Source organism: Gracilinanus agilis, chromosome 5, assembly GCF_016433145.1.
Source record: "Gracilinanus agilis isolate LMUSP501 chromosome 5, AgileGrace, whole genome shotgun sequence".
Classification (NCBI taxonomy): Eukaryota; Metazoa; Chordata; class Mammalia; order Didelphimorphia; family Didelphidae; genus Gracilinanus; species Gracilinanus agilis.
The window spans coordinates 184,845,486-184,870,373 of record NC_058134.1 but is presented as its reverse complement, the minus strand read 5'-3'; the positions used below and the strand labels follow the sequence as shown (position 1 = coordinate 184,870,373).

Here is a 24,888-nt window from a genome sequence, read left to right as displayed (position 1 = left end):
GAATAAGTATGCTGGAGACAACTAGCTAATTCATTTCATTAGGTTATAAGCCTGGAAAAAAAAGTAACCAGGAATGGAAGAGCAAGGTATTAACAAATGTATTGATATTATTTGTTCAATTTCTCTATTATATTTAAACATTATTACATAGAATGTCCCTCCTCCAAAATTTTAGTGTACTTTTAAATTTTAATAACTTTGTAAAGCACTAATACTTTTGGGAGACACTGTATATCTGCTTTATATTTTTACATAGGATCAAGATATATTTCCTATGAATTTTCAGGTTCCTTGCCAGGGAAAAGTTACTGCATTCTTTGTAGTTACATTTCCGTACCATACTGCCTTAGGCAAACCATTAACCCTTTGAAGACCAATATTTTAAAATAAAAGGATATTTGGCATATCCAAAGAGTTAATCCTCCATATATATTGTCTTTTATCTTGGGCCTGGCTAGATTTTTTGAGAGCACTTAAGTGAATACTATATACACACATCATGATAGCATTATTTACAGTTCCACAGCAGAAGCAGATTTGGTTAAATAAGAAACAACCGCTAGTAAATTATGTATAATAGCTTCAGTTGAGTTACCATAGGGCTCCATGAGCTTGCTCTCCTTGTGTAGAAGGAGCTCATATGAATGATAATTTTTGGAATATCTTTTTTATGATATTCCCTAACTACAAAATCCTAACACTAGTAGTTTAATAAACACAACCTAACAATTGAAACCTAACATTACTTACATCTTATTATAATTATATATTATTATATTAGCATTAAAATATTCAAAGTGCTTTACAAATATGAATACTTACTAAAAATGATAGAAATGATCAAAATATGGTAACATGTTACAACATTACCACTTTCAGACTTCTTTCTGACAATGTAAAAAAATACACTCATCACTTTAGAACTTGTGAAAATAATTATATTTAATACACTTACTTTACTTAGCATATTATACCTTAATTCAGAATGACCTTCCTTTCTATGGAAATATTTATTCATATGAAAATTTTTTTTTACTTTTCAAATAAATTTTCACTTAAGAAGAAAAATTTTTCTCTTGTTGACTGTTCTCTTTATGAAGTATGAAAAAATATTTTAGTATGTCGGTATGTATGAGGAAGGAGACATGTAAATACCACTGGCAAAAAATACAAGGATAGTTCTACAATTCTCTTAATCATTTTTATTTTTTCCTTAAACATAAAAAATACATGTTGATATTTGTACTTTTAAAATGTGTTACTATATGTAGAACAGAATTATCTTTTTAGGTTAAAGGAGTAGGCATATTATGCCTAGTTGTTATGGCAAAGAAACAATACAGTGCAAGCACAGATGTTGAAATATCTTAAGGTTCAATGGCAAATGAGTTAATGAGTCATATTTCAACCTAGAAAATAGGCATATTCATATAACAGTTTATCTGGCTTTTAGACTAAAGAGATAACTATCAAGTGGGAATAGGAATGATTGCTACTTCTATATATTACTTATTTTAGGTTCATATATTGACAATACTATCCAAAATATTTAATTGTGGACAAAATTTATAGACTCCTGATCCACATAATTTTCTGGACAGCTCATTATGTAAGCAATTTCTCTTTACCCCGAAAACATTTTACAGTGATGAAAATTCATAGTAATAAGTTTGACTGACAGGACAGAAGAAACTACTAGAAGTTAGTAACATGTTTGTGTTGTCATAATGTAATAAAGAATTAAGGCTATAATGGCAATTTTAGATCATTTAGCACATACAAAACTGCTGCAGAAAGATTGGTTGAAGGAATGCGAGTTGTTTAACCTTGACAAGAGAAATTTTAAGCACATGAAAACTGTTTACAAGCTTGTGAAAGGCCACCCTATGAAAAAGGAAATTGGTATTTCCTACTCTATTTTATAGAAAAAAAATGTGACTCAGATCATGGGGGACTAACTGCATGAAAATATCTTGCTGAAGTTAATATATACTATTTCCATATGATTTACTTTCACTACCAGTATAGTTTCTTTTTTTCTTTCTTTACTGGGGAGAGGAGGGTTGAAAGGGTTTGGGGGTAGTCCAATTACTAGTTTAGGAAACTCCTGATAAAGTAATGCCATCCTTCAGTGCAAATCAGACATTATTCTATACACATTCTTAAAGAGTTGCCTGGGGCACTGAGAAGTTAAATGGCTTGTCCACAGTCAGACAGCCAATATTTCCTGAAGGGGGGACTTGGCCTCAGGTCTTTATGATCATAAGGTCAGCCTACTATATCACATTTTGTGGGGATAAATAAGCAAACCTAGTTACCCTATTAAAAAAGGAAATAAGGTTATTTTGTCATGAACCTTTGCTAACTACTAGAGATCACTACTTACTTTTATAAATATGGATGTCATCTTTTTTAACAATTATAGAATTTTGCTAAGAGTAAATATCAAGTACTTGTCAAAAATCTACCTTTATCCTATTTTTGAAAAATATTACAAGTATAAGCTAATTCCATTAGTAATATAATTTTGCTATTCCCAATAGTTGATCAAAGATTACTCACAGGGTTTTGATAAGCATTAATCTTTAAATATGTTTGTTTAAATTTTACCATTGGTTTTAATTTAGCTTTGTCTAGAGACTGGAATTTATTTAAAGCAGCACCATTGCAATATTACTTATCTTGGATTTCTTTCTCTCTTCACCATACTTACTCTACCCATTATGATTTCATAGACTTTTAGACAGAGCTGGAGCACAGCTATGAAGCCATATAACTTTTTAAAAATAAATGAGTTAAGACCTAGAGAAGTTATACCCACTGTCAAAAATTTAGTTAAGTGGCAGACCTGAGATTCAACTCAAGTCCTCTGATTGTAAATTGAGTTTTTTCTACTATACCAAGCTGCTTCATTTGAAGCAAAATCTCCTTGATAAAAAATGCACAATAGAAATTACATAGTTCTAGTCCCTCTCTAACATCTGTTAATATTAAATAATCTGTAGGAAGCAATAAGCATATCTCCTACTTGTTCTTCTTGGTTTGAACACACCTTTAAAAAGATCATTTTTCCCAAATCTCTCTGCTCATTCTGGGGTTTAATCTTTCTGACAGTATTCTTGAAGCTTAATGGAAGTCTTTTCTATAATAAATGCAGAATTCAAAATAATTTACATTCTCTTAAAATGTAATGAATTGGTTCGACTGTTCTGGAAAGCAATTTTGAATTTTGAAAAAGAAAAAAAAGTGTATGGGATGATAATATCTATAACATTTTCCCAGTGTTCCAATGGCTAGGTATATACACACACACACACACACACACACACACACACACACAAGGAGGTAAAAGACAGAAAGAAAAGTTCTATCTACAGGAGAACATCCATAGAAACACTTTGTATAGTAGAAAATATATGGAGAGTCATCTATTAGGGAATGACTATACAAACTAGAGCACAAGAATGTAATGGGGTATCACTGCATCATAAGAAATAATGGAGATAAGGATTCAGAGAAGCATGGAAAAACAGATTCAGAGAGAAGAAAGCAGAATCAGAAAGGCAATGTGAAACTGTCTGAAAAATATACTGTTTTCTTGGCTCCATATGGAATGGCACAAAATATAAATTCTTCGCACATCATAAACACACTTTCTCCCTTTTCCCATAGGTGTTTCACATAGATATTTTTTTACCTGTCACTTCCAACTGCCAGAGTGTCTTTTCAGAATATTCTATCAGAAGCTCAAAACTACATTAAAAATATCTATATTTTCTGTGATATAAACATGTAAAATAAGGGTAACATTTCTTCCTTTGGTCAAAAATTTTCACATCTCTGTCTTAAGGTTCCATTAAATCTACTATAAAATTAACTATGTTTTCAGTAATACACTAAAAAGCTGATTCATGAAGAAAAAAAGAATATATGACAATGTCCAAGTTGGACCTGGGAGAAGATTTAAGAAAATCTACCTTTTTCACATCTTAGCAAATGTGGGTGGCTTTAGACGCTGAACATTGAATGTGGTTTCAGACTTGGCTGATTTCTTGGTTAGTTTTATTGAGCTATTTTAAAAAATTTTTTTAAACATAATTCATTTTTATTAGTTCCCCCCCCAGTTAACACAATTTTCAGTAACTGTTTTCTGACATTTTGTGATCCATATTCTCTCCTTTTTGCCTACTCCTCTCCCTTCTCCAAGATGGCAAGAAATATGATATAGATTGTACATATGTTATTATATTATACAAATTTCCATGTTAATCCTGTTATGAAAAAATGCATTGTTACCAGGGATGGTTCTCTTCCTAGAGGATAAAATAAATATTCAGAAATAAAGAGATATAAAAACAAAAGATGTAAATAAAAAATTAAAAAGCAAAACATGTATTCCTGCAAGAATACATACACAGCTTATTCCACTTATACCTCACTTATCTGCATTGCTCATATTATTAGTCACACTTCCATTCTTCCCTCTCAGAAGTAAAATATAGTAGTAGAGTCCTCCTATTGTGATTAACATGAAGTTAACAGGAAAAATATATTTGTATTTTCATATACATCTTTATAGTTATTTGTGGGCTTATGTTAATGTATATTATTTACTTCATCTAAATTTAAATTTTAAGCTGCCAGAAGGCAATACTCAATATATTTATATAAGTGCACAATAGGACTGCTGGGCTCTTTTTCTCTCTCTTCACACAGTTTCATAATAACTGATTATTACTGTGTTTTTTTATTTTTTGAATCAATTGTATGAATGATTTTATTGGTCCTTGTAACTCCCATTGAGCAAACTTCCTTTATCAATGCTGATCACCACTGTTCTCTTTGGTTAAAAGAGTGACTGAATAAGTTAACTGGCTTGTACTGTCCCAAAGCCAGTATTTATGAGAGGTAGATTGAATAAAGGTCTTATTTTTTTCCTACTTTATCCATCTCCTCTTTCCTTTTGACTCTATTCTCTAAAGCATAGTCTCTCAAGCTATGTATTACATGAAATATATTTTCCTAAAACACTATGGAAATCCCCTAAATGACTTATGGATATATATCATCTTTATTAGAGCATTAAGCCACATGAGGATACAACTAATATTTTTCATCTTAATCTTAGTATTCTCTGCACCTAGAATAATTCTCTACATATAACTGATGTTAATAAAAATATGTTGAATTGAATTGTAGCACAGATTAAAGCATTTTTCTGAGTTGGGGCCAAAAGTACAAATAATTATTAGCAAAATAAATAGGCAGAAAGATTAATTTTATGTGAACACATTAATTTGCATGTATTTATCATTATAAAAAACCTTCTTAATGTTGTTTTTCAATTGTATCTGACTGTGTGATCCCATTAGAAATTTTCTTGGCAAAGATACTGGTGGTTTGTTATTTGCTTCTCCAGCTCATTTTACAGATGAAACTAAAGCAAGTAAGTAAAATGACTTGCATAAGGTCACACAGCTACTAAGTATCTGAGGCCCGATTTGAACTTAAGAAAATGAGGCTTTTTAACTCTAGGCCAGGGACTTTATCTACTGTTCCATCTACCTGCCCCAGTTAGCAGGGACAGTAAATTATTTTTTTTATACTTTGGTGGCTCAGAGATGCACTGTCGATACTAAGCTTTTTCATTCCTATTAACATAAAAAGTGTAACTCTTTAATTTTGCCATATATAAAGAAAACATTAATTTGTCTATATTTTATTTTTAAAACCTTTAGATTTTCATTTCTTTTAAAGCTTTATATTATTAATATATGTTCAATTTGCTAAGAATTTTTGGTAGTATGTATGCTAATTTTAAATCTTACATATAAACTTATTTTAGATATTTACTAAAATGCCCATGAAGCATAAATAAAAACTATTTTCAAGTATATAGTCACAGGGGAGTCCTTAAATAATATTTTTTAAAAATTTCTAAGTGGCCAAATCTTTAGCTTCCTGATAACTAGTCTTGTAAACATACTTAAACTAAGGCAGTTTTCTCCTTTCAATTTTGCATTTAAATGAAAGTCAAGACACTTAATGCTTCTTTGATATGAACAAAATGCCCTTAACCAACCATACACATGTACTGAAAAAATTACTTTTCTTGGTTAAGTTTAGAATTAAATTATAGATTATGCAAACAATGAACACTCAATAAATGATCTTAACAGACTAACTCCTACAAATATCCTTACATTTACATCCATTACTCAAGAGGCAGATAACTTTAAACTCAACAGTTAAACTTTGCAACAGACTCTGTGAATCAACGCTTCGTCCTTCCTAATTCCTCCTGGATTCCAAAGAAATTGTAGAACAAGGTGAAATGATGGATTGTGTGACTTCTCCAGTTGCTTGATGGACCCCAAATTATATTTTTTCTTTTCTTTCTTTTTTTTTTGGTAAAAATTTGTCCCTGTTCTTGATAATGCTGGGGGAAAATTTTCTGAAACATTGCAAGTATAAGGATCAAAATACTTGATCTCAAATACAAGCCTGGGATTATATCGATGGAAACAGCTTTCAAGTGGTATTTCGTGATGACATTTATAATGTAATGTTTGTAACAATGTAATTTCATTGTATGATAAACATCAATTTTTACCATAAAAAACAAATACAAACTTGTCACCATTTTTACCTTGTTTCAATTGAATTGGCCTTGTTCAGATAAGCATGCCTATCTCTTACAGAAACAACAGTTTATAGATAAACTGTGTGAAATCGTGTATGTGTGTGTGGAATTATACTGCCTACTAACATAATTTCATACTGACACATTGTACATATGGCTTCCAAGCTTGCTTTATCTGAATCTTTGCGAATCTATTCTCCATGCTATTAAACTGAGCACATTCCACATCGTTCAAAAGTAATTACACTTTTGTTTAGAGTGTAGGAGACTGCTCTCCCTAAACAATGAAATTCTCATTATTAGAACTGGCACAATAACGGCCCTGGTGTTCACAACACTGTGCATTGTACCAACACAATAACTTATGCTAAGCTTGATGTACAAAGGTACACCAGAAATCTAAATATCTCTTTTTAAAAACCCACTATTTAAAGTAATATTTTTACTTTCCCAAAAGTCAGATCAGGCTCTGACTTTTTAAAAGCTGCAGGAGCATCTTTACACCTTCTATGCATTTTCACTTCGCCTAAACAGCAGTTGTTCTCCTGAACAATCATATTCCCCTAAATCAAGCATCTAAAGTAAGTGTCTGAATATTGAACTCTAAATAAACATTATGGTGATTGAGGATTTGAAGATATAGCCAAAACATGGATTATAAAAGTTGTTTTGCAAAATTCTGTCAGAAAATAGTAAACTTGACAGTAAGAAAAGAGTCTGATTGTCCTGTGAATTTAATTAATCCTCTCAAAGTTTATGGCTAGATTCAGCATACTAGATCCCTATTTGATTATTGCCCTTGGGTTTCATGTTCTGTGATAAACTTATTGGGTGATCTTTAAAAAGTGTTTTTTGATAAAATTAAAAGTTCAGGAAGGAACAGCATTGTATTCCTTTATATCAAATACAGCAAAAAATGTTCTAGTGAATGTTGTGATACATAAAATCATTATATCTAAGGGTCTGCTCCCCCCAAACTCTTATCCATTCTAGAAACAGCCCATCAATACAAACAATGAGGTAAGTAATTCTGATGTGTACTGCCACAATACTTCAATTCCAAAACATCTTTTTTTTAAAATCCCTATCTATAAGAAAAAGAGGTCTAAAGCTACACTATCCAAAGAGTGGGACAAGGCATTAGACCAAATCAGTTTAGAAGGAATTAAAGAAGTCAAAATATAATTTGGCCAAGACAGGGAATAATTTTAGTAAAAAAGACAGCTGATCATTAAATAACCAAAAATGGTCATATCACATATGTTACTGGAACAATATTCCAGCACACAGAACTACCCTGCAACTACAGAGGGAATGAGTGCCAAAATGGTTAGAACACAGCTTCCCAGCTGCCCCTGATGCTGCCACTTCATTCGCCTCCAAACTTACCATGATCCCTGCTGGTGCCTATAAATATCCTTGTCAGTTGGCATTAGGGCATACTTTAGATAGTCATATGCAAGACCAAGCAAATCAACCCTAATCATACCCCCCCAAAGAAATGTTGTTGACAAAGAGCCAGAAAAAACTGTGATTGTAGTCTACCAACAAAGATCAAGCACACTGTTGGTGCTAATTGAACAATAGTAAAGACAATAATGACATAAGAAAAGAAGGAGATTGAATTCCAGTTTGAAAAAATAAAAACAAGAAACACAAAGGGAAGGTAACATGTTTCTCAGTGGGCAGGTACTCCCAATCCTACACAAACAATATAAGATTTGGAGAATTTGGTGAGATCCCGTTCCAGAATGGACAAGAACAATAGCAATTATAACGACAAGTACCACCACTATCACCACCACCACCAACACCACCCACATCCCTCAACATTCTTTTAAAACAATCTCTTATGTGGTAAATTCCTTAAAGGTAACCCAGGCACATAGCATAATGACTTGCATATAGTAAAATGCAGAGTTGTTTGAAGTCAGGAAGACATAGATTCAAGTTGTTTTCTTTGACACTCATTAGCAATATTACTATGAACATGTTGCTTGACTTCTCAAACTTGTAATCACCCATCAACTGGAGATAATAATTCTTGAGGTTCATTCCTAAAGGGGTTGTTGAAACTCTCAAATGTGGTCATGTGTGTAAAGTACTTCATAAACTTCAATGTGTTATATAAACAGAAATGATTATTATTATTATAACCTTGATCAATGCTTGAATTTATGAAAGAAAATATGTTAGAAGAGATGAGATTTTTTTAAACTGACTCCAAGATTGCATAGCCAATAATTCAGTATCATGATCTGTGCACAAAACCTGTCATGAAGCACACAACAAGACTGATTGGAAGGATTCAAGGACAACTTGCAAGTTATTAAGATATAGGGTAATTTATGCTTTTAAATTTCCTTGCTGCAATTTTCTAATTTAGAGAAATATAGCTAAAATTAATAACTAGGTTAATATTCAGGAAGAAAAGAAAGTTAAAATTCCATAATACACAATATTTACCCTAAGGATTGGAATGTTAGAAGATACTACAAATGACATCTATTCCAATGAAATTGTTATACAGATGAAGATGGTGAGGCCTGCCTAAAGAGATTAAGGGATTAAGATGAAATCAGGTGGTATTTGAACCTGGTCCCTCACATTATACTGTCAATGTCCTTCTCATTGAATCATATTGCCTCCTTTAAGGAACCTTGTTGACTGCCAGCCAGCTAACCCAAAGGAATCAGTGGCAAGTTACTATATAAATAGTTAGTGATCTTTTTAGTATTCTGTGGTAGAGAAATCTCCTTCCTCCTTGCCCTGGAAGTGGCTGGCTCTTGTCAATCATTCTAAATTCTTAAACTTTAAGGGTGTCTCTGAGAGAAATTGTTGAAGGATTGCATTATTATCCAAAAAACCAAATATATAAAGCCTTGTTAAGAAAAAAGAAATAAAACATTTGAGGCTATTGGCTGCTTACTATTATGGAAGAAAAACTGGATTAGGAATCAGGACATTAGTGTTCTAATTGTGGTTTGCTATAAACTAGAAATTTTACATTTCATATCATCAGCATTTATTTTTTGTCACTTTAAAATTTAAGAGATTCTGTTGTAGATTTCTTAAGGTCTTACTTTAGCATAACTTTAATAAATAGAAATATTAGAATTCAAGGAAAGTTAGAAATGTAGGAAAAATATACTAATTCATCATTGTGAAAAATCATCCAACCACAGCCATGGCTAGAGACTTGTTGGTGGAAGTTTTGACTCATAGATTCGTAGTGGAGGGGAGGGGTGCTCTGGAGGCAGAAGTCCTGGATTCAAATTTCTTTCTAATGGTATCTATCTATGTGACCATGAACATGTCACCTAACCTCTCTGTTTTAGTTCCCTCATCTGTTTAAAGGTCTAAAATTATGACCTAGGCATAACTTGACTCTCATTCTATGTATGCCTGTATTACAAACACAATGTAACTAGATTCTTTAATAATCCTTCACAGGAACCATTTCAACTTGAAACTTTTCATTCTACTGCCCAATATGCTACCTTAAATATTTTTATATTTTATTATATATAATTTATATCCTGAATTCTGTAAGCTATTTTTGAGGGGAGGATCATGTTTAAACATATTTTTAAAATTTGGTCAAACAGTACAATCATACAAATAAAATGTTTTACGTACAGCAAATTTTGGTTAATTTGTTAAATAATTATGAGAAAATGTATGAAGTATGGAAATACATTGCATATAATTATAAGTATATATAAATCCATGTGTATACATATGTATGTGTATGTATATATGTATTTAAATTTATATGTCTGCATCCATATATTTATCTCGAAAGATAGGTAGATATAGATGTAAAAAGATAGATGGATAGATTTTAGATCCTCTGTAATCATATTCTCTTTTGAGACCTATGCCTGGATTTGAATTCAATGAGAACAAAAGGCTGAAATGAGGACAGAATTCATGAGAAAGTTCATATTTATATTATGGGAAAGTAAGGATACTGTTTTAGCTCATTGCTCCTAGATGCCATTGATGATGTCTTAAGTAAAGTGTGTATACCATAAAATCAACATATGAATAGATGTCATTCATTTGTGTAACTTTTAGTAAAGTTAAGTTAGCCATTTCATATTATCATGATATTCTATATGACTATAAACAATGTCCTATTTAGAGTAGAAGGCTAAATGCTAAGCTACTCTAGGAGTAGACTGGTCCAAGAATGTCTATAAGGACAAAAGACCACAAGAAAACCTACCACTGTGTTGTGCTGAGAAGTGGGAGTCCTATGGCCACAACTCTCTTGCGTCAGAAGAGAAACTGGTTGAAATTCCTCAGAGTGAGGCTTGTTGGGAAAACTCACATGCAAGGGAAGGTGAAAGGCTGGGAGCCCGTCACTCTCCTCTTCTTCCACTTTCTGTCTGCTTGTCACCATGGCTACCTCTCCATCTGCTTCCCCATACGGAGAGGCTGGTCGCTTGGAAGACATCCTGGAAGGAACAAAAGAGGAGAAAATAATGAAACCTCCATATAAATCCTTAATGCCGTCATTGTGTGGTTAGGGGCCATTGTAACAGAAATGCCTTTTTGTGCTGGCAGAGAGCAGGAAACCATCCAAATACCACTGCAAAGCATACACAATCAGAAACAATGGCCAAGCAGGTAGCAACAGAACAGTGCTTGTTTGTTGTGAGAATAATACACTAATATAGCACTCTCTTGTATTCTGGCTTCTTAAACAAGAAAATTCACCTAAGAACACTGCATAATGAAAGACCATTCCTTTTTAAAGGAAAAAAAATACCCATCTAGTTTTACACTTTGATAGGCCTTATTGAAGACAGAATATCTGTGAATAACAAACACTGTTTGCTGTTCAGAGAGGGGGAAATAGCATTAATAATTCCTTCTATTTTCAAAAACCTCAAAACAAAATGTTTGCTATTATCTAGAATTTGAGTTATGCTAAAATTTAGAGGTTATTGTGAAAAGCAAAAACAGTAGTGATTGAAAGGTGATGTCAAGAGTTTGATATTCAAAGATCCCTCAAAAAGTTTGGATGTCTGAATATTACTAATAACACAATGTCACAAATATTTAAATTGTTTCTGAAATTTTGGTATTTTAGTTGCACTTTGAAGATCTGAGAATTCCATGAACATTCTACCTCAGGATTCAGTTTTAATTTCTGAGTTGTAAAAAATATATAACAGAGAAACTGGAATGTTTTAATATTTTGAAAATGTTAAGGTTATATTAATTAGATTTGTATTCTTATAATTTATGTGCCTTTTGCTCATTCAGAAACCTTAAAAAAAGAAAAGTAGAAAAAAGTTTTATTTTGATAAACTGAAGTTTGTATTGTAGAGATATATGTTTCTTCCACAATATAGAAAAGAACATTTTTTCAAACTCTGATAAGTTTCAGAATATTATCAAGAATTGAAAAATATTTAGCACAATATATGAACAGAAATTTTAATATTTCTCAAAATAAAAGTTTTATTGAGAAAGTGGACTAAGATAACACAAGATCTTTATCAAAATCTTTAATATTAAACGAGTTTTGAAAGAATTAAAAACCCTGGATACACACACCCACAATCTACCCATCCAAACAAACAAAAACACACAAAGTAAATTAAATAAACATGTACTCATTTTATGAATAAAGAAAAGAATATAATGAAGGAATGAAGAAATTCTTTGCTTCACGATACTGAATATACTTTTAAAAATTACTAATCCCTGCTCTCTACTAAAATCCTCTTATTCCTCATCATAACACAAAGATGACCTTTATGTCACTCTTTCCTTTGTCATCCCTTTCTCATATGATGAAGTAGCCTTACTGTTTACTAAGGCTAACCTCTCTTCTCATCCAAATGATTCCACCTCTTCTCCAAGAGATTGCCCTGGCTATCAAACCACCTCTTTTACTAATTTTCAATCCCTCCCTTTCTATGGACTCATTTCCTAATGCTTACAAATATGCCCATCTCCCCTTTCTTGGAAAACAAAGCAAAATGTTCACTTGAAATTTTCATACCATCAATAATACCTATTATTTTACATTACTTCTTCTCTTTGTAGCTAAATTCCACAAGAAGGCAACAAATAAGAACTACTTCCATCTTTTCTTATTCTTTTCTCATTCCTGTTCAATATGGCTTGAAACTTAATCATTCCACCAAAACTGCTTTCTCCAAAGTTACTAATGTTTTCTTAGTTGCCAAATTCAATGGCCTTTTCTTTTTCTTAATTTTGAATATTTTCCCATAATTATATGTTTCATGTTATTTCCTTCTCCCCCAAACCCACCTCACCCCCCTTAGCCATTGCACAATTCCACTGGCTTTAACATGTATCATTGTTTAAGACCTAATTCCATATTATTGATAGTTGGACTAGAGTTATCACTTAGTGACTACATGCCCAATAATATCCTCATTGACCCATCTGTTCAAGCAATTGTTTTTCTTCTGTGTTTCTACTCCCACAGTTCTTCCTCTGAATGTAGCTAGTTTTCTTTCTCATAAGTCCCTCAGCTTTGCTCTGGATTCTTGCATTGCTGTTAGTAGAGAAGTTCTTTATGTTCAATTATACCACAGTGTATCAGTCTCTGTACAATGTTCTCCTGGATCTGCTCCTTTCACTCTGCATCAATTCCTGGAGGTCATTTCAGTTCACACAGAATTCCTCCATTTCATTATTCCTTTGAGCACAATAGTATTCCATCACGAATAGATACCACAATTTGTTCAGCCATTCCTCAATTGAAGGACATTCTCTCATTTTTCCAGTTTTTTGCCACAAAGAGCACAGCTATAAATACTTTTGTACAAGTCTTTTTCCTTATTATCCTTTGGGGTATAAACCAAGCAGTGCTATGGATGGATCAAAAGGCAGATAGTCTTTTAAAGCCCTTTGGGCATAGTTCCAAATTGCTGTCCAGAATGGTTGGATCAATTCACAACTCCACCAGCAGTGTAAATGGCCTTTTCTTGATCCTCATTTTCTTTGGCCTCTCTGAAGCCTTAGACAAAGTGATCACTTTTCTCCTTAACATTATCCTTTCTTTCTAGGTATTCTGGACAGCACTCTCTTGATTTACCTCCTACCTATTTAACCTCTCCTTCTCTATCTCCTTCTCTGGATCCTTTTCCAGATCATGTTCCCTAACCAAGTATCCTTCAGAGTTCTGTCCTAGGCTCTCTTCTCTTCTCTCTATATACTTCACTTGGTGATCTTATTACTTTCCAAAGGCTTAATTACCATCTCTATGAGGATAATTCTTAAATCTGTCTTTCCTTCTCTAAACTCTCTGCTCACCTCCCATCTCATGTCTCCAAGTGCCTTTTAAACATCTCAAACTGGACATGCAATTGCCATCTTAAATTTGATATGTCCAAAATGGAACTCATTACTTTCTCCCTAAACTTTCCCCTCTTCCTAACTTCCCTAATAATATAGAAGGCAACATCCTCCTCCTATTCCTCCTATTCCCGTAGGTTGGCAATCTATAAGCCACTCTACACTGTCTCTCACAATCCCCCACCATATTCAAGCTAATGCCAAGACATGGTAATTTTACCTTTGCATCATCTCTTGGGATCTCTCAATCAATCCTGACTGCTGCAAAAGCTTGCTTATGGATTTACCTGCTTCAAGTCTCTTTGTGTCCAATCTAACCTCCATTAATTGCAAAAGTAATTTTCCTAAAGCACAGGTGAGATCATTCCTTGTTTCAATAACTTTCAGTTGCTTCCTATTGCTTCCAGGATAAAATATCAAATGTTATGTTTGACCTTCCTTGAAGTCCTTTATAACTTAGCCAGCTCCTACTTTTAATGTCTTCTTACACTTAACTCCCTAACATGTCCTCTTTTATTCAGTGACACGGGGACTCATGGCTATTCCATGAATAAGATACTCCATATCTATGCTCTGGGCACTCTCTCTGGCTGTTCTCCAGGGCTGTAATGCTTTCCTTTCTTGGCTCTGACTACTGACTTCCCTGGCTTTCTTTAGGTCCCATCGAAATTCCCTCCTTCCTTAAGAAGATTTCACCAGCTTTTCTTAATTCCAGGGCCTTCCCTTTTAAAAATTATTTTCTATTTATTCTTTATGTAGTTTTTTTCCCCTATGTATCCACATCTAAATACACATAAAATTTGCATTCTCTCTCAACCATTAGATTTTAAACTCTTCAAGGTCAGGAACTTTTATTTATTTTTTGTATCCTTAGTGCTTAGTACATAGTAGGTACATAATACATGTTTACTGATCAACTGATTGATTGACCTTGTTCTTTAAGACTAATACAATAGATCAGTGACAGACAAACTTTTAAAGAGGGGGCCAAAGGAAAGGAAATACTCATCTTTCAGTCTGTTTCTAAGGCAACTCTTTGGAAATTTCTTTGTATTGTATCCTACTCATTGTATTGGTCAGATTAGGAATGTCACATGGCCCAATGGAACATTTCAGGAGTCTGCATCTGGCCCACAGGCCATAGTTTGCACTGCAATAGATCATGAAGTTAGGCAAGTTCTAAACTTTGATTTTTGGTCTGGGTAACTATCTATGTTTCTATTGACCAAAAATCAGGATAACTAGATATTAAGAAGCTCTCTACCAGAAGAATGAAGACCAGGAAAAATCTATTATTTTTTCTGGTCACTACAACAAATGAAGACTATTAATTAAAGTAGAAATGGTTTATGATCTAAATTGTTAGTGGGAATACTTTGATAAACAAAATCACAGATTCTGTAAGTAGTTATCTCTAATATATATGTATATATATATACATATATATATATATAATTCAAAAGATATTTCCATCAGTGAGTTTATGGCCTAAAACTTAATGCTTTTAAGTAAAGAACTTTCAAAGCAAAGCACTTTAAGTAAGTAATATTCCAAAATATCTTTCTAGTTCTGATAATGCTGTACTGGAATATGACTCTTACTCTATAATCCTTACTGTACACCCTAAACATTTTTTTCCCAGTTCCTATGAAGATTTGAGTTCTTTTCCTGAAGGGGACTTTGAGATTGACAGCTTCTTCTGAGATACCAGTCAGTCTTAGCAGGGACTTTCTCAACCTTTTTTTATACCTAATTCTCCACCCTTGTATCTAGAGTGCAAGGCTGATACATGGAACAAAAAGGGATTTCTCTCTACTAATCAAAGGGGTTGGAGAGATAATCCAGCAACTCTATCCCCTATAATAAAAAGAGGAAGAGTGGAATCTTTGGTTTCAGAGATAAATGTAGTGTAACAGAAAAACCTTGGGATTTGACATCAGATGAATTGGGTTCAAATTCTAGATCTATGAATTACTTTTCAAATTTGACCAACTGACTTCCTACCCCTGGGTCTCAGTTTCCTCAGTTGTAAAATGAAAGGCCTCAATGAGATGTTCTCTGAGGTCCCTTCTAGCTCTAACATTCTATATTCTAAACTCTTTTCTAGTTTTGACAGTCTGTTTATAAAATTGAAAGTAAGAATGAACAGATCTATAACTCAACATTCATTAAAGATAAAGGAACCCTTTCAAGAATTCTCATAACTTCATAACATTGTTCTTTAGGTTACTTTAGCCTTTGTCCATTTTTTCCATACCATTAACAATGAGATCTTGTAGAAAAACTGAATAAAGTCTCTACTCTTATTCCACAGAAATCCAGGTAAAGTTTGTTATGAATCTTAGACCCTTTCTATAGAATATGTAAGTAAGAAGACCTCAGGCAGAAGAAGCCTCTTTCCCAAAGGAATAGGTAGTTCAAACCCTGGAGCTTATAGGAAATAAGATAAAAAGATCAAGGGTGCTGGTCCAAGACCAAGAAGTGTCTCTTGGGGTTTCAGTTCATATTGTAAACCCATAGAATTTAGAAATAGAAGATTACTCAGAAGCTACCTAGTACATTCCAATAACTGAAAACAAATGCCTTGCAGAAGAACATTACCAGTGAAGAATTTTGTGGCCTCTGATGGAACACCTCTAAGTAATCTTTATGAGATAGTCCATTCTACATTTGAATGGTTCCTGTGGTTAGGAAATTCCATTTCTCCTATTACCTCTACAATAAAATATGAACTCCTCAGCTTGGTATTTAAGGACCCCTATGATGTGTTTCTGCCCTATGTCTTCAGATATTTCTTTTTAAAATGTTAATGACACCCTTTGTGTTTTATGCCTTAGCCATTTGCTGATATACCCCTCCTTGATAAAACTCTTCAAAGTAACAAAGGAAAACATTTAAGCAAAACCAACTGACACCAAGACCTTGTCTGACAGCTTGTAATACATAACTACCATTTATATGAGGCTTTAAGGTTTGCAAAGTATTTAACGAATATGTTTCGATCTCCTAACAACCTTGGGTTATTTTGTTCAGTTTTTTTTTTTAAGTCATGCTGGACTCTTCATGACCCCAGTTAGAATTTTCTTGGCAAAGACACGGGGTGGTTTGTCCTTTCCTTTTTCAGCTTGTTTTACAAATAAGGCATGGAAGCAAACAGGGTTAAATGACTTGCCCTGGGTCACACAGCTAGTAAATGTCTGAGGCCAGAATTAAGGTCAGAAAGTCTTCCTGACTCCAGACTTGGCACTATCCAATTCACCACCTCTAGTTAATCCAAACAATTCTTGGAGGTACATCCTGTTCATGTGCTCCACTACAGATGAGGAAACTGAGGAAGGCAGAGGTTAAAGGATTTGACTGACATCACATATTTGGTAAATTTCTGAGGTTAGATTTGATCTCAAGTCTTTGCATCTATTTCCCTAGAATGCTAGCCACTGTGTCAACTGGCTGTTTCTTATGCAATATCCATCCTCTTATCTACAAACTCTCCTGAGAAGGGAAAATATGCTTCATTTTTCCAAAGAAACCAGTATTGCTCATCGTATTTAATCTGAGTGCACTTTAGAAATAATTTTGTTTACATTATTGTAGTCATTGTGTATTTAACTCTGGTTCTGCTTTCATTATCTATCTTAGTTCATGAAAGTCTAAAATTATGTACTAATCTCTTTGAATTAAAGTAAGCTTAATCATTTTAAAGGTGAAAAAACTGAAAATCAGAGAGACTTGTCTAAGGTCATTCTGTAACTGCTAAAATGAAACTCTGAATTAGGTCCCATAATCCCATGTCACATATTCTGTTCTGCACCACATTGTTTTGTTTTCTGTTTATTAATAATAATAATAATATCTAGATTTGGCAGCTAGGTAGTGTAGTAGAGAGAACACCAGGCCTAGAGTCAGGAAGACCAAAGTCCACATCCAGCCTCACACACTTACCTGTGTCACCTTAGGCAAGTCACTTAACCTTGTTTGCCTCAGTTTCCTCATCTGTAAAATGAACTGAGGAGAAAATGGCAAACCGCTCTAGTATCTTTGCTAATACAACATAAATAGGGTCACCAAGAGTCAGACTCAACCGAAATGACTAAACAACAACATTTTTATAGTTTACTAATAGTAAAGTCAGGCATTATGCTAAACCCTTTTAAATTATTATTTCATTTGATCCACACAACAACCTGGTTCAACCTTTAACAGAACAACTCTTCAAAAACAATCTGTTAAGTCCTAGATCTAGCATTTATTATTTCTGTGGCCCAAGCAAGTCATTTACTTCTCAGCCTCAGGTTCCTTATTTGTAAAATGAAGTAATATTTGAACTTTGTACTTCAATTGTTTAAAGGAAAGTTCTTCATAAAGCTTAAACTATAGCTCACTTATGAGCTATTATTGTTTCTCAAAATCTCCATCATTGCCTAGTTATAGAGGAAATATTCCTTATTCTAGGAATAGAATAAAAGACATTTTATATAGCTACACTGAACAGGTTTTTCAGTTTTCACACCCAATGTAACTAATGCGATAAGAAAAGTCATCAGACAAGAAAATAATTTCTAGAAATATGTCTACTTGAAACTTCAAGCTCCATTCTTATATTCAAAATACTTGGTCAACTAATTATCTCAGAAGGGTGCTGGGGGCAAAGGTACAAAAATCAAGATACATTTGTCATACTTGGGATTCAATGCCAGAGAAAATTTATAGTATAAGGATTATAGACTAAAACACTTTCTCATGAAATAAACCCCATGCAGTTAATAGGGTCTATCCTTCTAAGAAGGAAAGAGATAGTACTGCCCAACCCTGAATATCACTGACTTGACAAAGTGATCTAACAATGAATTTCTATCCCTTCTTTCCTGTACTCAGGATGCTTTTTGGTTTTCCTAATTCCCTACTGTCCCACTGATCCAGATAGACAAATTAATCTTAGAACTTCTTGGAATTCTAAGTATGGGTTGGAAAGTACCATAAGGGTACTTGTGCCATACTAAAGTGTCATGCTGACACCATAGTTATTCATTAAAATTGCAATCTTTTGGATGTTTCCTATATGAATACATAAAAATCGTGCCATTCTCACAGCATGTCTGTGGCTAGAAAATATCAGTGTATTTTTAAAAATGAAATCTACTTTAACAGAATCCCATTAGAGTAGCTGGGTCACATCTTGGGTAGAGCTCTGAACTTATAATCAGGAAGACTCAAATTAAAATCCAGTCTCATATATTTACTAGCTGTGTGGCCTTGGGCAAGTCACTTACTTTACCTTCCTTATCTGTAATATAGACAATAGCAACTACCTCCCAGGGCAGTGTGAAGACAAAATGAAGTATTTGTAAAGAGATTAAAAGGGGAAAGGAACAAAGATAGTTCCTATGTGTCAGGTACTGTGTCAAGTGCTTTGCAGATAATTCTTTCATTGATGAGGATATAGAATTCAACATATTGAATGAAAACAAATTAACAAGTCTAGAAGAATGATTTTTTTTCCCTGGAAGTAACAGAATTTTTTTCTTTACCTAGTTAGGCCCTCTGGACAGATAGTATCTGATTCATATGTTGTATTGGAGTGCTAGCATACAGTGCCTTCTACTGGTTATTCTTTTTTGAATGACAAGACTATTCCTAAAAGAAGTAACATTTAGAAAAGTATTTCAAATCTCATATCACTGACAAAACCTTCCATGATTATTCAAATTAGAAGGGAAATCTCTCCTAAGAACTACAGTATTTCTAGACTACTCAATACCATTCAATACACAATTAATTACATTCTACTCTATTTGTTGCCAGCTATTCATTTAATCACATTGTAGCATCATTATTGCTTTTTAAATCACTTTTCTTCACCCCTAACAGCTACATTTATAAAATGCTTATAGACTGTTATTTTTTCATGTTCATATCTCCTGTATCCATTGCAGTGCCTTGTATATACATAAATAATTAGTGGTTATAGTTTTAGGATATCCATTTGAGCACCTGGGAATGTCAGTTATAGTAGTCTTAAGAGAGTTTTCTGATTCTTAGAGAGGTTTTAATGACTCTCTCATGACCACAATGGTCTAGCAAAGGTAAAAGGCAAGGGGGAACATAGATTTCCCTTACTGAAATTGTGGTACATCCCTTCCCTGGGAAGGAAGAGAATACGCATTTTTAAGGCACCTAATATATATCAAGTAGGTCCTATGCTGTGTTGCTTTTTTTGTTGTGTTGCAAATTTCTCATTTGATCTTCACAATAACCCTGCAAGGCAGAGGTAATCATTCTCCCTCTCTTACAGATGAAAAACTAAAATCTGAATCACACACCTATTGTCTAAAGGCAAATTGAATTGGAACACAAGATTTAGTGCCTTGTACCACTATCCATCCTGCCTCTCACCTTGGATATCCATGTTTGTTAAATGGAAGTATTTGCTAAATATATTGCATTATGACATCAATTCTTAATTCTAAATATTAACTTATATTTCTTTGTAAGTTTCTAGAGAGCAAGGACTGTATTCTAGATTTATCTGTATTCCTGTAGCCCCTGACAACTGTTACCATATAGTATAATCTCAATAAATATTTAGTAATTTAATCTATGACTACATTTCTCTTTAAATTTTGTTTTCTAAAGAACAAAATAAAAAAAATAGTTAAAAGGCAAGAATAGTAATGAGAAAATATATGGCACATATTTGAACAGATTCAATACAGATGTATTTCAGAAAGTAAACACCTGGAAATAGGAAATGGATATTTGGAATGACATGGACACCAATGACAATTTTATACAATAACTGCTCTAAATCTACAGTTATAGCTATAAAAATAAGAGTATACAAAGGCACTTGGTCAGTAAGCATTTGGCTCATTTGACAAGTCAGAAGAGATAGTAGTGAAAAGCAACATTAATTTAAAATACAAACTAGTTTGTAAAAACTTAGAAGATTTGGAGTAATTCTGTCCTTTAAAATAAAGAGAAGCAGGGGGCAGCTGGGTAGCTCAGTGGATTGAGAGTCAGGCCTAGAGATGGGAGGTCCTAGGTTCAAATCCGGCCTCATATACTTCCCAGCTGTGTGACCCTGGGCAAGTCACTTGACCCCCATTGCCCACCCTTACCACTCTTCCACCTAGGAGTCAATACACAGAAGTTAAGGGTTTAAAAAAAAATAAAGAGAAGCAAAGGAAAGTAAAACCATATTAAAGTAAGCTTGGCAAGAAAGCTAAGTAAGGGCATTTAAGGATAAAATAAATGGTAAGAGGAAACAGAAAAGATCTCTAAAGATAATTAATACAAATAATTTTATAGTCCAATACAGTGGCACTTCTGTAATTGTAACTAGTATTGCAATTCAGCATGTGCTTATAAAAGATAAATGCAGATTAAAACAAGAATATGTAAATATGCATGTGTGTGCATACAAAAATGCAATGCATGTATGTAGAAATATTTCTATATACACATGTATTTTTGTGTTTACATAATACATGGCATACACACACACATACACACACACACACACACACACATATATATATATATATATATATATAATATCTGTCCTGGAATAGACATAATTGTGAGAGAAATATAGATTTGTTATAGAAGGCATTTGAAGGTAGGAAAGACACTAAAAAGTGAAGAAAAATTTTCAGAAAAACACCAACAAGTTTACATAGAAAACATTGACAATTTCTAAACTATATGTCTATTCTCCAACCTATAGGAAATCAATTTGTGAGTCATCTGTGCATGAATTAAGGACACCATCATTGAAGCTATTAACAGAGAACTAGCAGACTTTTAAAAATTATATTTAACTGGGCATAAAATCTTTAATATCTGAAAACTAACTGAAATAGTCAATGTAAGGTCTTATGAGTTTTTTGTTTACTGAAAAAAATTAATGTTTTGGTAGAGCAAAATGCCATGCTAAAAACTCCTTTCAAACAATGTATCTCATATTCATATGTTGTAATCATTAAAATATTTTTAAAGATATAACAACTGAAATAATCCTGTTAAAAGACTTTCTGATGATAAAACGATTTGATATAAATTAGGAAGATGTATGCTTGCCAATAGAGTTCATTATTGGGATGGCTATCCAATGAAAAGTCCAAGTTGGAGTGAATTTTTCTGTAGATTTTGAGGTCTTCCATTTTGAGAGTGGTAATATACCAAGCACTGAAACATTACGTAGATTTCTAGAAGAGATCTGTAATCATTCAAAAGAATTTGATCCAAAAATACATGGAGTTAAGTTCAAATACTTAAAGTATGTCCGTTGCTCAGATTTTAATATGTATTTGAATGGAAAAAATATAGTTTATCTATCACTATGTATACAAGTTGAGACAGTACAAGTGAACAAAATGGGCCTAGAATAAAAAAAAAAAGAAAGAAAAGCATTGTGGATTACCTTCAAGATATTGGAGAGCACCTTTAATCACCACATGTTTTGCAATGAAATAAAGGCTCATCTTTTTAATACTAACATTCTACTAGCATAACTGCATGGTAGTAAAATATGGAATACAGCAGTTTCTAAAGAAATAAAAATGAATTATTTTATAGAAGACAATCAAAGGTCTCATGGTGGGTATACATAGGCTATGACATAAAAACAATGTAAAGTTTCAAAGAAAATGAAATAAAAGATCCCAGTAGGGAAAGAATAGAGATGTTACGGAACAAGGCCAGGAAATGGTAGCTGGACAGTCAGAAAATTGCATTGACATTCTCACACTGGACTCTCACTGTCAGGAAGAAGCAAGTAAGGGCTATAGTAGGCTTTATTGGACTCCTGTAAGGAACTTGTTATAGAGCACGGACCTGAGATGTATAGGTTAGGCAAACATGGATGGATTTGGATCTGTGTTTTTATGAAGAAGTTCCAAATCAATAAGATCATAGGTGTATTTGAGTATTTTAAAATATTTGCTAAGTATGTACCTAAGTGATTTTGGCTCCTATTTATATAATGCTTTAAAGTCTACAAAGTGATACACACACACACACACACACACACACACACATATAATTTGTTCATCATAACAAAGAAGTAGTTTAATTATTCCCATTTTACAGATGAGGAAAATGAACTAAGAGGTTAAGCATCCAGGGTTACAGAGATGAACCCTGAGAAATTTACCTGATGGCAAGTCCAGTATTCTCTTTATTCTATTATCCAGGACTCCATTGCATGTTTTCCCCAATTGTTTTTCTCTTTTTTATTGTCTATGCTGAATTAGTGAAATTACTAAAGACAAAGTACTCTATCAAGTAGCTCTTGTCTGTAAATAAACAATTAATCAGCATTTGCTGAATCCCTAGTATGTGGAAGGCACTGTGTAAAGTGCTAAAAAGATATAAATAATAACATTATAACATCTCCGCCATCAAGGATTAAAGATATAACATATAAATATGTGAAAAAGTAAAAAGGCAATAAATGAAGTGAATGAAGAAAATGATAGAATTACTTAATGCTGTAGAAGAGGGAGTATGATTGTAGCCAACACACTTTGAAAGGCTTAATAGAAGGAATAGAATCTGAATTGGCTTTAGGAGGACCTGTTGTATTTGGAGAGAGAAAAGAGGCAAGAGTAATTTAGGCAGGGGAAATAACATGAGAAAATAAATATATAGGAAAAATTTGAGTACACTAAATAAAAACTTCCTGTAGTTTTATAAAAATTGATAATAATTAATTAATATTTTAGGAAATAATTATATTACTTCCTCCAACAAAAAATGCTGTGAATTGTATTTGTAAGTCCTTGAAAAATGTATGTATTACCATGTCAGTATGTTTGGATTTTTTCTTTTTTTCCCCCCAATCAGACATTTCAAATTTCTTTATCTTCCTATCAAAAAGATGTAATATATTAAGCTATGCTCCCTTGCTATTTCATTAAATGAAAACAAAAAAAAGTTTAAAAGGACTAAGGAAACAACCTTAGTAATGACATAGGTATGAGTTTAATTAGGCATTTTATGTGGATACTAGATTTTAAATACAACTGTATAGCAAAGATTATAAATTAAAGATTATCCAGATTATATTTAAAATATTTTAGATACTTAGTAGTCTTAAAATATTCTCTGTAGTTAAAAATATACCTTATTATTAATGTTGATATATTGTATATCACCCCTTTCCCATCAACTTCACTTTTTATTATTTTTTAGACTCATGACCAAGTTCTCTAAGCTAGAAAATGTTAAAAAGAATTAAAACTACATAGAATTCAAGGAACTAAAAGTAAACAAAACATAGTGTTACCCCTTGTATTCTTCATCCTATATTTTAGCAGAAAGGAGATAAATTGAATATACTAAATGTATATGTACCTATATATTATGTATGAATGACAAGTAATAAAGGAATAGTTACTTATGGCTCAATCTATTTAAAACATTTATGAATGAAATACATCACACTTAATCAGCAGAGAATGATTTTTTCTTTGATTGAATATTAAAATGAGTTTATCAATTTTAAAATGGAAAAGTATTTAAAGCCCCCAAATCCAAATAAGTCATGCCCTACCAAGAAGCTTTCATAACTGAAAACAAAACAAAGACTGGTCCTTTGTTCTTTACTGTTATCGGGACATGGTACAAGTTCACAGTAGTTCATTACACTTATTTTTTTCTCCCATAAAGAGTAAGTATAGTACTTTTCATTCAAAAACAACACTAACACTTCTATTCTAAGCATCAATCTACTAATTGAACTATTTAAAAAATCCTTATCTGGCTGTCCAATAAAATAGTAATACAAGAATAAGGATATGATAAGATGAAAAATGAGAACTCACAAGATGAAGTTAGGAAACAGAAGAAAATTGACAAGAGAGAAATCAAAAGAGATAAAAAAAGTCAGACAACAG

At 32.8% G+C, this 24,888-nt stretch overlaps 1 protein-coding gene across 1 annotated transcript in view; it reads right to left on the bottom strand.

Moving 5' to 3' along the window:
• SOX5 (SRY-box transcription factor 5) overlaps nucleotides 1-24,888 on the bottom strand; it is a 482,736-nt gene that overhangs the window by 401,758 nt on the left and 56,090 nt on the right. Inside the window, exon 2 of the mRNA XM_044679066.1 lies at nucleotides 10,875-11,106. Within this exon, the coding sequence (XP_044535001.1) occupies nucleotides 10,875-11,106 (232 nt within the window). The remainder of the gene's footprint in view (nucleotides 1-10,874; nucleotides 11,107-24,888) is intronic.